Genomic DNA, 18,281 nt, shown 5'->3' with positions numbered 1-18,281 from the left:
ATATTGATCACTGTTCGTTATCTCCGCCTTTCATTGTACAGAATCTTGATTTACATAAGTTTCTATCTTAATGTTTATTAAAGAACCCCTTCCCTTTTCTTCTTCCTTTATCTCAATTGATAAACATACATTGTAATCCAGTCCCCGTGGGGATTCGGGTTAGAATGGATCTTAGTACCCCTTGCTTGTCGTAGGAGGCGACTAAATGAGGCTGTCCTTCTGATGAGACCGCAAAAACGACGCCCCGTGACATAACAGGTGTGGCACGATAAAGATCCTTCCAAGGTCAAGGGCCGTGGACACTGAGCAAAGGCCTAGATTTGCAGCCCCTCACAAGGAATGGTGACGTCTCCATATGAGTGAAAAATTCTCGAGTGGGATCTTAAACAATGTCTAACATAATTCATTGGAATCCCTCCAAAAGCCAGAACAATAATTTTTTCCAGTATAGTGACTTTTGATTTCTTTAGGGAGAATATCAATATCAAACGGTTATATATATATATGCATCAATTACTGGGAACACTGAACCGACGCGGGAATTTCTGGTCGCCCTTGCTGATTGAATAAAAAAAGTCTGACAGAATAAACAAATCAACATCAAAGAAAATAACGTTTTACCGAAAATACAAAACTTACATCAAATTAAAACTGAGTCTGGCTGATTAAACAAATAAACATCAAAAGAAAACAAAAGACAGAATTATTACATTTAATATATGACAGAAAATAACTTTCCCTCCCTTTGAATTTCTTTCGCCACTTTGCGAAACAATTTTTGGTCATTAGAGAATACCATCCTCCATACTGAATGACTGCTATTTAATAGTTATTTTTTTAATTTGATGTTTCTTGTTTAATAGGTAGTTGCTAAATACAGATGCTGTTTCCTGGGAATGACCAAATAAACATACAGTAACACATGGTACACTCAATTTTTTGATACGCATTTCATCAAAGTATTCAATATTGGGTCAAATGCTGTCTGACGTGTTTCATACCGATTGTTAAGCCGTTTTTGGCACACTGATTTTGACTGCAGATAACTCCGTTTATGTGATCAGGATATAGGGCTCACGGCGGGTGTGACCGGTCAACAGGGGATGCTTACTCCTCCTAGGCACCTGATCCCACCTTTGGTGTGTCCAGGGCTTCGTGTTTGCCCAACTATCTATTTTGTATTGCTTATAGGAGTTATGAGATTGATCACTGTTCGTTATCTTCACATTGCATGCATCTAATTAATGTGATGGAATTCGTTGGATATATGTTCAAAGAAATGAGTTACACGCATTTACTTTCTTATTTACAATATGTTTTATTTTGCTCGGCATGAAAAGTATTAAATCCGAAATCCTAGTTCCCAGCACAATTCTAAATGCATTGTAAGTGTCTAAGTAGAGTTTTCTAATCAAAGGTTTTATTATAAGAATGAATTTTCTGGTACAATTTTGAAAGACAACGGTGCAACCGTTACGTCATCTTTTTACTAAGGAAAAGCTCTAGAACAATCAAGGTCAGAGGTGTTTATTGAGTGCAAGAAGTAAACATCCAGCTCTCACGAACAATGTAGGTGAAAGGTGAAGATAACGAACAGTGATGAATCTCATAACTCCTATAAGCAATACAAAATAGCGAGTTGGGAAAACACGGACCCCTGAATATACGAGAGGTGTGGTCAGGTGCCCAGAAGGAGTAAACATCCCCTATCGACAAGTCACATCCGCCATGAGTCCTATATCTGGCTCAGGTAAACGGAGTTATCCGTAGTCAAAATCTGTGTGTCAAGAACGACATGTCAATCGGTGTGAAACACGTCAGACAGCATCTGACCCAATGATAGCTTGTATTGGCAAACTAGATCGAAGGGTGTGACCGGTCGACAGAGGATCCTTACTCCTTCTCGATACCTGCTCTTACCTCTGGTATGGCTGGGGTCCGTGTTATAATAATGATATTAACAATAATAATGATTATAATATTGATACTATTGAATGTAATAATGATAGCCTTTATCAAAACTAGACATTTAATTCTATCAGCTAATTTGAATTGCGTTGTTTTGTAATACATAGAATACATGTATATATACTGTAAAAATCACACGGCTACATAATAAATGCGCAATTTTTTACCACGTGTATAACTATTAAAATTTGATATGATATACAATATTGCATACTATATTTAATTACCGTGTATTTTCCCCCTCGTGTAATGTTGGACGTGGAAAAATTCGTAGCGGACCACCAGCGTAAATAACCACATCGTAGCGTATCACCAGCGTAAATAAAGACATTTACAGTGATGAAAAACATGAATAGAAACTGGGAAAGCAAGGACTAATGAACGTACATGTATACTTGCAGAAATACCACAATAAAAAAAAACCAATGATGCGATTAGTTAAAAAGAAATTACTTGGTGTCTACATATTTTGATGTCGAAGGTTAACAGTGTCTGACGTGACACGCTTTCCAAGCTACACAATAACGTAAATTCTCATATCATGCAACAAAATGTGTTTTGAACTATAAAATCTACGTGCCTGGTACGTGATGGCTAGTATTGTGCTGCATTGCCGTGCATACTTTAACCTACCGAATCATCTAGTGCTACGTTTCTGTTTTATCATTTTACCAAGATGAGTTTGTCCAAAAGCGTTAATGAAAATTTATGAACGCTTTTAAAGAAATTGCTTTCATCTATATATGAGTCATTATTTAAAGGTCCATGATTAAAATCAGAAATATAAGATGTCACTCGAATGATTGCATGGTGTATCGTGCGAACAATATCATAGGTTATACGCAAATTATCTAAGGTGGCTCCAGCCTTGATGTTTGTATGGTTAAATCTACGTAATCTTTAGTTTGTATGGTTAAATCGATGTAATCTTTAGTTTGTATGGTTAAATCGATGTAATCTTTAGTTTGTATGGTTAAATCTATGTAATCTTTAGTTTAAAACCAAAGATAGATAAAGTAAACTATCGATATGTTGCACGCATTTTATTAATTCTGTGGCAGGTACCCCGCGTACACCGTGCAAACTACTATAATTGTATTTAAAGGATTAATATAGCGCTCTATCAACATTAGTTCTGTAAGGCGCATATTAGGATTACGCAAATATTAACCATCACAATAATGTTTTATTTTTGACATAAATAAGCAACAGTTTAATGTACACGAAATGTATTGTAAAGCTTCATTACTCCTTCAGAGTATGTAAATCATAACAAATAAATCATTCAAAGTTGTTATAATGAATATTTTGGCATTTATAGTGTCTTTACTGTGTCTTTCGCAGTTGTGTTAAGTAGGGCCATAGAAATATGTCAGGGAAAAAGCATAGATGCAAGGTGAAGATAACGAACAGTGATCAATCTCATAACTCCTACAAGCAATACAAAATAGATAGTTGGGCAAACACGGACCCCTGGACACACCAGAGGTGGGACCAGGTGCCTAGGAGGAGTAAGCATCCCCTGTTGACCGGTCACACCCGCCGTGAGCCCCATATCCTGATCAGGTAAACGGAGTTATCCGCAGTCAAAATCAGTGTGCCAAGAACGGCTTAACAATCGGTAACAATCGATAAACAGATCATTTTTTGACAAATTCTATACACACAATCCTTTTATACAAAAACAATATGTATATATAATTGAAGTGCATATTAACCTCCCTTTATTTTTTACCAGTCCGACAGTCTCTAGATCAGCTGTATATCACGTGATCAAATATCAAGATAAAATCGTACAGTGTATGTATAAATCGTTCCATTGGCACGATATCCAGATATCAATGCAAGTTGAAGTTAACATAACTTCAAAGCATATTAATTTCTTAATTTGAAAAGTGATAGGAACAAGTTTATCGAGACTTGTAACATGTCTAATTTTTGCATTGAATATGCAAGATGCAGCGATTTTTGCATATACGAAGTTGAATCTAGCCTGGAAAACATGTTTTCTGTTGAAGCCACAACTTGCTCCCCTAATTTCCCTTTTGGATTGAAGTTCGCATGTCACATAAAGCAAACATCTTTCACTAAAAAAAACCCGGGGTGTCGTGCTGCTGATGATTTTTTTATGTACGGAAACCCTGTTTATGCAAATGAGTCCATTGTGAAAGTCACTCTACGTGCAGATTAGGGGCGGTATCAAGATCACAATATAATATGGATATTACTTTAGCATGTATGTTATATAAAGAAGAATTGAAACTATTTCAATATCAAAGAGAATTAATATAATCCATTTGACAGAAACTTTTACACGATTGTGATTTATCGTTTGACAGCGGTGGTAAATAACAAAAATATATTTTGGCATTTCCGACCGCAAAAGGACTGTATATATGTACGTCATGACCTTCGTCATGACGTATTTTTCATTGTGACGTCATGTAATGTGCCAGTGAGGTAAAGTACATTCTTACAGCACTGGTATTTATGGGGAAAGCCTTACCTCAGCCGCGTTGTACTTCTTTCTAATACATCGAACAGACTGATGCCTACACTGAAATATGTTCATAATTTGTTTTTAAAAATGGTTAAAACTCCATCAAAATTGGGACATTTGTAATTAAAAGTATGTAAAACTTATACGGTACCAATTTTGATGCACCAGATGCGCATTTCGACAAATGATGTCTCTTCAGTGACGCTCAACCGAAATGTTTGAAATCCGAAATAACAACGAAGGTACTATCTAGAATTATAAAGAAATATCTATGTTGTTAGGTGAAGAAAATTCAAACATGGCTTCCAGGTATTCCAGTAAATACTTATTTTCAATGTTTCGTAAACTTTAAAGCTGTTAATGAAATAAGCGCCATCAATTGTAAAATATTATTGATATATCAACTAATCGTTTTTAAAACGCAAGTATGATTTAGTATATTTTTCCTGTTATGGTGTCATAGGATGGATGGTTGTGCTACTGTGCGTTTTGAAAATTGATTTCAGAGTGCAGTCGTGTGTGTTATGACACTATAAGAATAAAAATGTACTGCTATTGGTTGTTTGTAGTTATATATACATTGAAGGATTGACTGTATAATTTTATTTGTTCATCGATAAATGAATCTAAAAACCGCATCGCAAACTTTATGAAAGCCGAAGGCTTGAAATCATAAAAAAGTTTGCGATGCGGTTTTTAGATTAATTTTCGATGAGGAAAAAAATATATACTGTCAATGCTTATAATTCAATTTTAAACACAAATAATGTATATTTAAGCTAAATGTATTGTAAATAACAAGAAACAAACAAGTACATGTAATTAACACGCGGAGTGATTTTATTTAGGACTTGTTGATTTCAGCACGTTGATTACTCTAGCTCCGGATGTACATTAATATTGATCGAACAATTGTGAAAAACAGAATGGTTGATAAATGATTTGGATGGTAATTTTATATTTTGTTTTTTGAACATTGATTGCTGAAGCAGGTATGTGCTCTGGTCGTTCGTAACACAGCTGGACCCTGCACCGCCATCGCTCGCTGACGGCCTCAAATGTCGTAAGCGCCAAGCATAGACCGAAACTTTGCAGCCCTTAACAGGCAAATGTTAATGTCTCCGTATAAGTGTAACATGCTCGAGCGGGACTTTAAACACTATACAATCAATCAATCAATCATTCGAAATATACATGTGCAGTAGTCACCTGAAATGGAGATACATGTATGCATCATTATGTTATGATATAACTAAATAGTTTCCATAAAATGTGCACACAGTGTACATATAACTAAATGTACCATTATGTTCACAAACTGAATTAATCAACAACTTTTTGAATGACTTTTGAGGATTTTTGGTGTTTTGTTATTTTGTATAATATAAAAACGCATTCGATAGTTTATACAAAAAAAAAATAACCTATAACTTACTAGTCCCCAAAATGAATAATTACAATCATTCAAATATAAACTTATTTTCTCATTAGCCAAGTTTATACATACGTCGTATATTTTTACTGATTTAAGTAAAAACAAGATGTTGTCGGAATGCTCCATACTGTGAGTCTCCATATTATATTTATGCATGCACATGTATATATCCATATGTTGTGTATTAACTTTGTGTACCCCCTCCCCCGGGCTGCATTTGATACTAGTAGGTAAAGATAGATGAAATGTAATTGCAAGTGATACATTGAATACATGTAACCAACCTACTCCAACGATACCAAAATCCCTATGTTTTTGTCTGTCAATATGTTTTGAAAGATCTTTTTGAAAAAAAAAGATATACGTGCCTATAATGAAAGGTGAAGATAATTAACAGTGATCAATCGCACAAATCCTATAAACAATACAAAATAGAAGGTTGTACAAACACGGACCCCTGGACACACTAGAGTTGGGATTATATGCGTAGTGATCAGTCATAAAAATGGTTACTTTGTTGAATGTGTGAAATCTTCTACACTAAACAGAAAAAAGTTATTGTGGCATTCAATGCAACATTTAAATATATCGACGACGTTTTATATATCAACAATAATAATTTCCATTCCTATGTTGATTCGATGTGATTCTGTGAATTCGAAATAAAAGACACCACAAAGTCGTCCACTTCTCCTTCATACTCCTTCATACTTCATACTCCATCATACTTCATATTCCTTCATACTTCATACTCCTTCATACTTCATACTACTTCATACTTCATACTCCTTCATATTGATAGTTTATTGAAAATATATACTAAACGCATCCTAACAATTCAACTCCTAACAAACAGGATGACATAATCTTTTCCATTATCAACTTCCCATATTCATCTAGTAATAAACCGTTATCACCTTCATATGGTGTTAATATATGTCAACTGACTTGATACACGTATACACAGGAGCTTTTTCTACATATGATTCTTCAACAAAAAAAAAAAAAAAAGGAAAACGGAAATATTCTTATCTAGTGATTAGTCATCCAAACAAATAAACGTCACATTTGATTCCATGCACATATACTGAAGTTGAAAGGGATGCTGCAGTTCCTTATTGACAATATCTTCGTAGTCTTTTATGATCAGGTCTTCCAACAGTCTGTTGGATTTATCATGGGCACAAATGCTGCTCCATTGTTAGCTGACTTGTTTTCATAGTCCTTTGAAGCAGAATTTATTCAAAAACTTCTACGTGAGAAGAAAAAAATCTTCAATGCGACATTTCAATATATCGACGACGTTTTATTTATTAACAATGCTAATTTCAATTTATATGTCAATTCGGTACATCCCTGTGAACTCCCTGTGAACTCGAATTTAAAAACTGACCATAGGAAGAACAAGCTCTTGCGTATGGAATCAGTTGAGAGATGTAAACACCATATGCAGGTGATGATGGAATATTGCTATATGAATATGAATTTGGCGATGGGGAAGCTGAAACCATAACGTTTGTCATAGAGTTGAGTTGTCAGTTTGTTGTTAATATTTACATTCAATAAAATATCTAAGTATTCAGGAGAAGTGGACGACTCTATGGTGTCTTTTACTTCCATTTCGGTTGCGCATCACTGAAGAGACATTATTTGTCGAAATGCGCATCTGGTACATCACAATTGGTACCGTATAAGTTTTACATTATGACCCCTGGGTCGAGGCCTCTGCTAACCCCGAGGGTCTCTACAGCCCAGTAGCTAAGTACTTCGTTACTAGCCTGAAAATACGGATGTTTATTTAATTGCTGTTATAAAATTTAGAAATTCATTTCAAAATTAAGGATTATCTCCCTCATGCATATCTCTTATCCTTGGACGAATTTGGCTCCACTTTTTTGGCGCGCTGTTTTTGGCTATATTTAGCTTTAAAACTTCATAGTTATTTCGGATTTCAAACATTTCGGTTGAGCATCACTGAAGAGACATTATTTGTCGAAATGCGCATCTGGTACATCACAATTGGTACCGTATAAGTTTTACATGAGGATATATCGTCGTCGATAAATCTATGAAAGGTGAAGATAACGAACAGTAATCAATCTCATAACTCCTACAAGTAACAAAAAATAGATAGTTGGGCAAACACGGACCCCTGGACACACCAGAGGTGGGATCAGGTGCCTAGGAGGAGTAAGCATTCCCTGTCGACCGGTCACACCCGCCGTGAACCCTATATCCTGATCAGGTTTATGTCAAATTGAGGGTCACATCTTTTAAATATGTACAGCTACTGTGGTTGAGAATATGGGAATTCAGTAACACCTGAATGGAGTCATGATGTATACATTGAATACACAGAGGAAAGGATGGGTGTCACGTGTGTCACGGGATTATGTACATAAACAGAATAAAACAATTATGTTTTCCCTAAAATATAACAACAGGTACTCAAGAGAACAAAATCCGGATACCCAAGTAAAACCTTATTGATCCTCATTGTAACCATATACTCCATTTAGATAGTGCAATATTTATATAGATCAAATTTATATTGTATAATAGTGAAATGTTCAATTAACTGGGACAATAAGGCAAAAGCAAAGGAAACATTATCATCAGGGACAATGATTTGTTTGTGATTAGTTGCCAGATATGTCAGAAGTGAGACATAACAAAATAACTCTGGTAACACACTGCCTTCGAAATATGTTGTTTTGTGCCGATTAAGAGGTCGACCTATCGTCGAGGATGAAGATGATCAAAATATTTAGTCTTTTATATCTTGATTTTCTAAGAGGGACATATGGACAGCTCTGAACATGGATGCGCTATTACAATATAACATATTTACTTTAAAAAAATGTTCACATCTATCCCTCAAGGTACTCATCATTGACTTGAATGCAATGCGAAAAATAATTATCGTTATGCCGCTTTAGGTGTCTTTTCACACACTAAAAATGGCACTTCTGACAGCACGATAACTTTGAAATCGCCGACCACGTAGGACATCTTTAACGGCCGACTTGAACCAAATATCATATAGAATTAAATCAGAACTATAAGGTGAATACGGCAAAACATTATCTCCATTTCCGTCAAATAGTCTGTGGCGACAGACAATTTGTGCGCAGGTGCATTGTCATAGAGAATCACGATCCGACTAGTACCAGTGACTGGACACACACTTTTGTTTAACAATGATAGAAAGGATATTTTCTGTATACAACTGACCAGTAACATTGGTATATTCTGGAATCAGAACGTGGGCTACCAGACTTTAAATAGCGTTGAAAAATAGCCCATAAATCACTCTGCGAACATATCTGTTTCTGTATGCTATATGAGGCTTCGGTCAATTTCCCCGATCCAAACCTTGTTACTGCGTTCAGTGTCGGGTTAACAATCAAATACATGTTTCGTCAGTTGTAATGATATCATTTTATCGTCGTTGGTATCGGTCTTCATGCTGAGTATCTGGATGACCACGGACGTGGTTTGGCTTTCCATAAGGATATGGGTGACAGATAGAATGTACCATTTTCTAAACATTAAATAACTGTTCCCCTACAATGCTTTCAATGGCTAAAAATAAATGTTTGTAATATTTCTAAAGCCTTTCACGGCATCTTCAGGAATTGCAGTTTTCACAACAAGGCTGTTTCCCCGTATATGCTGGCAACGGCCTACCAGAACGAAGATCATCTTTAAACGATCTTCTGCCCATTTTACAATGATGTACCCATCCTAATAAAGCTAATATTGATGCAAATGAGAGTGTTTGGTCTATGTAGACTTTTTAAAAATCGGTTTTAATATTTGTTGGCGTTGTCGTAAAACCGGATGTAATGCGCTAACTTTGCAGTAACCTCTTTACCCAGTTCTCTATTTCAATCATGTCTTTACGTCAGCCTATCAGTGTTAAATATGACGAATATATATATAAAACCACATTTGTCGAAAATCATGTCCGCGGCTTCACAATCAAAGTATATTTCCCTGACGCTTATCAACATACCATCAACATTATATTCTGATTTAAACGATTTACTGTTAATAAGTAGTGTTCAAAACTTTTTAAATTGCCCCTCATTCATGGTGGGCACACAACACATTAGTAATTCTTTTACGCAAATTCTCTCTCGCAAATGAAAGTGAAACGCTCGATATGACAACCCCAGTCGTCCCACTTGTAGTCGAAGATATCAGTCAGAGCGAGACAGAAATCATCAGCCGGGAGATTCTGGGGTCGACCATCGGCCCAGTCGGTGACAAAAATGGGGCTCAAAGTTGTGAACCATATCCACGTGTTTGGTTTAAGGGCCTCTGTTCCTCCAATGTACACATTTCCTTGAAAAACAAGTACACACAATTTACAAACACATTATGCATGTCCTCCCTACACATTCCTCGTTCATAGCGATTTTTATATCTATCAACATTAAATTTGGAGTCACATTCTTACGCGTTTAAACAGTACTTTACTTCATAATGAATCAATCAAAGTATGATATTGTTTTACAATATGGCCTACACATGTGTATACATCTATTGCATAAGCATGGATTTATTTTAGCTTGGATAAGCGATAATACATGTTCATACCGTAGCCGTTTTGTCGTGCAATGTTCTTTAAGAAGATGTTTTCTTCAGGGGTTTCAATCTCCGCCAATTTCGCTCCGAGTTTTCGGCATTCAATCTATTCAGATTTAGGAGACATTCAAACATTGATTCATGTTGATATAAGTTACCAGCAGAAAAAAATAAGGATTCATTATAAAAAAAAACCCAAATACCTGTGCATCCAACCAGAATTTATAGCTCTGAGTATGCAAGTACTGTGATTTTCCAAAAACTATCCAGGAAAAGGTTTCTGAAAGAGGTAATCAGAACGGTATGGTTGTACATGTGCTTAGCAACTAATAAAGTATCCTGTTCATAATGATTCAATGAAACATGAAGGAAACGAACATTTATTAATCTTCACAATCCTATGAAGAATTGAAATTTGAGAGTAGTGTAAACACGGAACCCTTGAAAAACTGAGATGTGGTCAGGCCCATACTAGAATGTATTAACTATTGTGAAAGCACTGTACTATTCAATGGATTTAATGAGGAAAAACGTTGTTACATGGTTTTGCTATGATTTATCAAACATCTTTGACAGAAAGTAGCACAATTTGGTTCACAAACTGAAAAATGTATGGGAAAGAAATGCAAGGATAGGGAACAATGATGAATCTCGTAATTCGCATAATGAAATTGAAGTTACAGTTAGGACAAACACGGATCATTCGACACAAAAGAAATGAGATCAGAATACATTATACATTGCATGACTATTGAGAATACCGTCTTGTGTTGAGGCACGTTGTGGGGTTAAGGTGCCCCGAGTAAAGTAAGAAGTAAAAATAGCGTATTCAAATGAAAGGAAAACTCTTGCAAGCGTTGTATATTTTTTATTTAAAATCGTTTGTCAATATATACACAAACAGCGTATGATATGGGGAACTCCCTGGCTTAACTATTACGTCGTGAAGCAAGTGACGGGCTATTTTTATCCGCTAGAGTTTCAGTTGTTTTTCACCCCAGCACAGGTGGAAGTTGCACTCAAATCAGTCGCAGTTTAGGCTTGATATGTCGACATTGATATGGTAAATTTATCCTTTCATATTGAGCAATGTCCATAATATTGATTCAAATGTTGCGCATTTCTCACATTCACTGTCAAATCAAATATCCGTTATGTGCTTCTCGCACTATAATAATATACTAAGTATAGACGTTACACGTCTTATTTTTCCTCAGCAGCATCAACCGTTGAAAAGATCTGCCGTTTTAATGAAAACAATAAAGACCCGATATACTTGAAATCTCAAATGCCTTAAATTTGCAGTCCTACTGAACAGAATACGCTATAGTACTTTAGAGTACGTTGGCAAAATTACATGATTTAATTCAATTTAACCTTTGTTCGTGTGCGTTCGTACTTTAGTTTAACGAAATAAATATATATCTGGAACATATTATGTTCGTTTTTATTATTTTGAATTGCAGATTACCGTTTGATATCCCAATCCCAATCGAATTTCAGTACACGTGCACACTTACATAAAATACTAGTGCATTGCATCATTTTATTGTCAAATGAACAGTGGATTTTTTGAAAATGAATCAATATTATTTGGATTATATTCGTCCAAAGACCTGATCCACAGATAAACAATGTGGACCAACCCAGAAAAACAAAGAATAAGCAGCTTAGGTCCACATTCTCTATTTATACTTGTTTTTTGTTTACCTCTTATTACATACTTTTATTTCACAGTGTTCATTTATATACATATATCATTTTTATTATTTGCGTTTCAATATTCATAGACTATTTATTCTTAATGCATAGATAAAATAGAGTTAACTCGTTCCACCTGAGATTAATCAAGTCTATTATAACTACGTATATTATAGAACAGCTCTTTGGACGAATCGGACATGTCCTAATTCGCTCCGCTTTTAGCATTGATTGACAAGTGTAAAATCAAAAACATGTAGTCTGTTGTATAAATAGGTTTGTAGACTTAGTATAGTTGTTGTGCTATGTGTGTCTATATGTAGCCTTTGTTGTTTCGGTATCATTCTCTGCTAATATTGACCACATTATGTAATTATTTTCGTTTGCCCTGAAGAAGGACAGGTCGTCCCGAAAAAAAATGACTATCTGGTTGCTCGTGTCGTTGGTCATTTTAGTGCTTTGTATATTTTTGTAGATGACCTCGTATCCACATCGTGGATCCTACACTTCCATGTATGTATGTTTGTATGTATGAAAATATGTAAACAAAATCAGTAACGGGAAACTGTCCGTGATCATTATTGTGTCATGCGAGGTTTCTTTCATCGTTACCTACACTCTTTTCATAGTTAAAGGGATTATATGTATAATTATGTGCAGGGATAACCAAAGACTGAAAGTTTTTACCGGAATTGTATTTACAATTTATGTGACTGATTTTTATATCTGATATCAAGAATAAAGACATCTGGGAAATGATACGTAATCTTCGTCAATGATTTCTCAATGGAAAATGGATTCATGTACGAGCAGTCATCAATTTGTGACACGCATTGTTAGTTACATTTTGTACATGTCGCCCTTCACATATTTTGATAGTTATCTCAATTCGTTGTTTGCACGACACATTTCTATAGTTTGCTAGAAATTCGCTCGCGTGAATTTTATTCAAAATGAATATATAAGAAATAATATAGCAGCAAGGAAGAACATGCGACTGCAAAGTGAATTTGGGGGGAACGTCTTGACAACAGAAAACGATAGAAAGCTGACCTGTTGAAGAAAAATGGATATATCCTAAACTGGATTGTAATGCCTGCTGATCCGTTGGTCCAGTACAAACACATCTCTGTAAAATTCCATTGTAGAAGAAAGAAGAGCAATCCCCACGTTTGGTACAAATTGCACTGCAGCTGGTTAAGCTGAATATCTGAACTATCTCCTTAACGATATTTGTTGTAGGGTATTTATTGTCATTGTTAGCTACACGGAAAAATTCCGAGGATTGTTTGAAGGTACAAAGTAAGGAAAGACAGGACAGCAAAACACAGAAGGAAAACAAGAAATGCTGCATGGCCAAACGAGATATTGCGACCTATGATTCTAAATTTCAAATGAAGTCGAAGTATTATCCGTGAATATCGATTATTGTAAGTTTTCTACACACCCATTCTGTGTTTCAGAACAAGAGACACAATGCCAAATCAATGCTTAGTTCAACGGAAACAATCTACATAAGCGCCAACAGTGACGGGTGTGGGTAAGAGGTATCAGCTAAAGAAAACCAATTAGGGTTCCAATCAATAATTGTATTATATAATTTTGTCCGTGAAATATATACCAAGAATGTAACACATATGTATTATTCTGTCCGATCAAGATAAAGGGCTCACAACGGATGTGGCAGGTCTACCTGGAATACTTACTCCTCCTGGGCATAAGATCTCACCTCTTTTGTGTACAATGGGTGATGCTTGCCCTATTTTTAAGAGCAGAGTACGTTCGGGGCCAAATTTGGCCCTGCGTCCAAATTAAATGATATTCCTCAAAATTGTTTCATATGGTGTATACTTCCATAAAATGGTTATGATGTATTCGTAAAAAGCTTTATTTATGTATAATATATATGTAAATACAGTATAGTTTGCGATAACGTTGTGCCATTTTGACGTTACTTTGTGCGACGTCATGAACAAGAAAGCTATGTCATGAACTCAATATAAAAATAATCCAATTCATGTCGCCATATGCTTAAAGTTTTATTAAACAAATGTGCGCTATAATTTTTATTTTAAAAGTTGAATTGATTTATTCCGAAAGTTGTAATCAATTATAGATCATTCGATTCGGCGGATGCTGTGATTTTAAGGACGATTACTGTAATTGTATGTAAGAATTGTAGAGCAACCCATATATATTCATTACTTTTACCTTTGTATTCACATCCAATTTGCATTATTTTAATCTGAATTAAATGAATAGCATATATGTACGTAGCTCGTGGTTACCTGAAGCTATTCTTGTGTGTATATGTACACTTTGTTGTTTTTTTCCCGAGCACACTAGAAATGTTTTCAGCGAAGGAACACGCACTAGCCAATACTACATTGGATTGTAATTAAAAAAGCAAGAAATCTATTCAGAAGTTATGGGAAAAGAAATATTATAAAACGAACTTGAAAAGTTTTTAAAATTTAACACACGGCAATGGGACCGAACGTGAGCCTTATAGGATGTGATGAGATTTACAAACAATGTGATAAGTTCTACACAAGATTTGACACTGACACCAGGAAACATCTACCAAAAAAATCTTGTCCGTATTATATTCAATGTTTTAGCATATACACTTGCATCTATTTACACTCATCATTAGAAGGAGAAAAAATATCGCTAAAACGTATCAAAGTTGTAGTTTGGATAATTATGCACGCTTGCATTCACGAAGTAAAAACATGCACGTATCTAGTATAGTTTTTAAGTATGAAGCTTTGAGTTAATATATATTTTATAAGATATCTCAAAAACGAATTTTTATAAGATATCTTGTAAACTTTATAATGTATCATATGAATTTACTTTTAAAAGATATCTCATAAAACATATAAGATATCTTGCATGTATTATGAGATATATCATAAAGTTTATGAGATACTTTTTAAAAAAATTATGATATATCTTATAAGATATGTAAGATAACTCATAAAGTTTATGAGAAATCTTATAAAACATTTAATATATCTATGTTTTATAAGATATCATTAAAATAGATTTAAGATATCTTCTATTTTATAAGATATCTCATAAACATTATAAGATATCATGTTTGATATACTCAATATCTTATAAAGCTTAGGAAATATCTTACATAATTTATGATATATATCTTAAATAACCGGCACACGTTTTTCGTAGCCATAGTTGTGTACAAGGACGTCGTCACTTGATTTTGTCAGACATCTCTTCAATGTACTTTTTGCATGCTGCACGATTTCCATGGATCTGGGAATATGCGATTTTCTCTTGCGCGCGTTTGACGTACTTCATCTATCTAAATGCATCGAAATTTCGGATGGAATTATGTTTGAATTCTTCATTTCCCTACTGTCTCCAAACATCGATAGTGTAAAATTACAACACATTGATGATTTCAGCTTCTCCATCGTTAACTTCCCAAATTTATGTAGCAATATTCCATTATCACCTGCATATGGTGTTTATATATCTCAACTGATTCGATATGCAAGAGCTTATTCTGGGTATAGTCAGTTTTTAAATCGAGGTAAGCTACTGACAAACAAGTTGATGATACAGGGATTTCAACAGTCTCGATTGAAGTCAGCATTTCGCAAATTCTATGGTCGTTATAACGATCCAGTTCGTCAATACAACCTCGCATTGGGTCAAATGCTGTCTGACGTGTTTCATACCGATTGTTAAGCCGTTCTTGGCACACTGATTTTGACTGCGGATAACTCCGTTTACCTGATCAGGATATGGGGATCACAGCGGGTGTGACCGGTCAACAGGAGATGCTTACTCCTCCTAGGCACCTGATCGCACATCTGGTGTGTCCAGGGGTCCGTGTTTGCCCAAATATCTATTTTGTATTGCTTGTAGGAGTTATGAGATTGATCACTGTTCGTTATCTTCACCTTGCATTGGACGACTGTTCAATATTTTTATCTTATTTGTGTAACGTCGGCTATTTGAATTATTTTGAAGTTTAAACAAAGAAAATATCGAATGTTCAAACTTTAATGCTACAAAATATCATGCTTTGCTGAAATTGATATATTATTCAACACCAGTTTCAAGATTTAATGATGAAAATAGTAATCAATGACTAGATGTGATGTGTTTTTGATAAAACTATGTCACAGAACACGTGCGCCAGTTATCGACAACGTAAGGTGATTCTATAAACAAATAATTATTACAGCCACGTAGCAACAAGGGAATTTGACCCAGACATTCTTTTGAATTTGAGAATTTGATTTTGAGAATTTAGTTTTCCCATAAATTTTACATGCGAGTTTTGATTTATCCCCCCTTTTATGGTAGTACTGAATGCTTGCGAAAATTTAAGCATGAAACGATTAGAGTAGTAGATATGTTGACATTGATTGCAAATGCAGTCAGAGTCGTTCATTTCTACTGAAAATATTTTCTTAAGAAATGTTTTTCATCTATTTTTTTCATGTAATGATAGGGGTTCACCGGATTTTGTCCTCTTGGAATACAAAATACAAGCGTATACTTTATCTTTTAGCCTACAAGTGAGTAATAACTTACACATTTAGATATTACATCGTTCATCTATCAACTACCAACATTCACTCTTATAGCAAGGTAGATGCATCCATAGCCATATATCATGAAGCAACCTCCCCTACATTGTAAAATGAGTTCGCCATCTTTGTAATATAAACGACAGATCGGTGAAATTGGAATTGTTTTGATAGGAAACATGCACGTCATAAATATATATGTACTGCAGCATGTAAATTATGAAAAATATATTGTAATGAATTGATTTTCAAGTGCATATATGTAGAGCCTGTATATTTGACTTGTTATTAATTCAATTTTTACGGGGAAAATATAATGGAATTTTGCATTCGAACTCTCACACTATTATGCTCTGATGTAAAGGTACCGATTAAGCTATCGCGCTTTCATTTTCGATATTTGTAATATTAAACTTTTTATTTTATAAACAAAGATTGCATTCGGTTGAAGACGTGCATTTTTTAAACACCAGGCGAAAGTCATAATAAAATTCTAACTTAATAGCATAAATATTATGTATCATGACTGGGTTTTTTCCCCAGATGGACAATCAGTAGATGTGTCTGACATATTGTCTGACATATTGTTTAATACAATATTAGAATAGCATTTGAAATTATACATGCATCATACCCAATAGGTTATAATTAGCGTAGATGTACGTTAGAATATTATGACCGGTAAGGCGTATTTAAACATGTATTTAGATACGACTTGTAGCCGGCACAGGATATGCACACCAATTTAGAGGGATAGCTCATATCATAAACTATCTATGATAAAAAAGAATATGTAATTGAACTTTGCCATGTGTTACCATTGCGTATCCATATCAAACATTAAACGAGTAAAATTGGAATCGGAAATAGTTGTGTCAAGGATTCCAATTCTTTGTATACACACTATCTTCTTCAATGCAAACTATGTAGAGTCTTATAAATATAATATGCTGTACATATGGTTATTTATTCATTAAACTTGTATATATGAACACCATCAACGTTGAAATTTGTATTAAAGATGAACGCGGGAAACGGTTTACGTTGAATTTGATAGTCTGCGCATTTGTCAACCATGTAGAAATTTTGCTCATTACTGACTTCCAACATGATTAAAGTGCACACAAAACATATCTATGGTTGACGCACATGCTCTATCTTAAAAATTGGCATAAAAAACAGTCAATTTCGCTGATTTCGGTAAATCTTGTCACTCGCAGATGACAAAAATGACGCCACAGTACATATTACGTCGCTAATTTCCATATATATCAAGGTCAATGCCCTAGTGCATAATCTTAATGATTAAACCAAGTGAAACCCCATTTTAGGTTTACCCTAATTTTGAGGCGAAAATTGGGCTTAATGTGTCTTGCTCTTTATTGTTTAATGGAATTGTAAGACAAATCACCGTTTATCTACAAACACACCCACCCCCACAACCACCACGCATTCATATACATACACACATGTGCATATAAAGCACAGATAATTTCGCTTTATTTGGATACAC

At 34.8% G+C, this 18,281-nt stretch overlaps 1 protein-coding gene across 1 annotated transcript; it reads right to left on the bottom strand.

Annotated features, from left to right (window-relative positions):
* Positions 1-9,940: 9,940 nt before the first annotated feature.
* On the bottom strand, positions 9,941-13,558 carry LOC125674309 (C-type lectin mannose-binding isoform-like). The gene is made up of 4 exons (XM_048911452.1): positions 13,251-13,558; positions 10,700-10,776; positions 10,509-10,602; positions 9,941-10,253 (listed from the first exon to the last, which is right to left on the bottom strand). Exons 1-4 carry the CDS (start codon positions 13,549-13,551, stop codon positions 10,030-10,032), a joined length of 696 nt encoding a protein of 231 aa, XP_048767409.1. The 5' UTR covers positions 13,552-13,558; the 3' UTR covers positions 9,941-10,029.
* Between the last annotated feature and the right edge of the window lie 4,723 nt (positions 13,559-18,281).

This window comes from Ostrea edulis, chromosome 3, assembly GCF_947568905.1.
Source record: "Ostrea edulis chromosome 3, xbOstEdul1.1, whole genome shotgun sequence".
NCBI classification, from domain to species: domain Eukaryota; kingdom Metazoa; phylum Mollusca; class Bivalvia; order Ostreida; family Ostreidae; genus Ostrea; species Ostrea edulis.
Note: the sequence above shows the minus strand (reverse complement) of the source record. Positions and strands in the feature narration are given on the sequence as shown.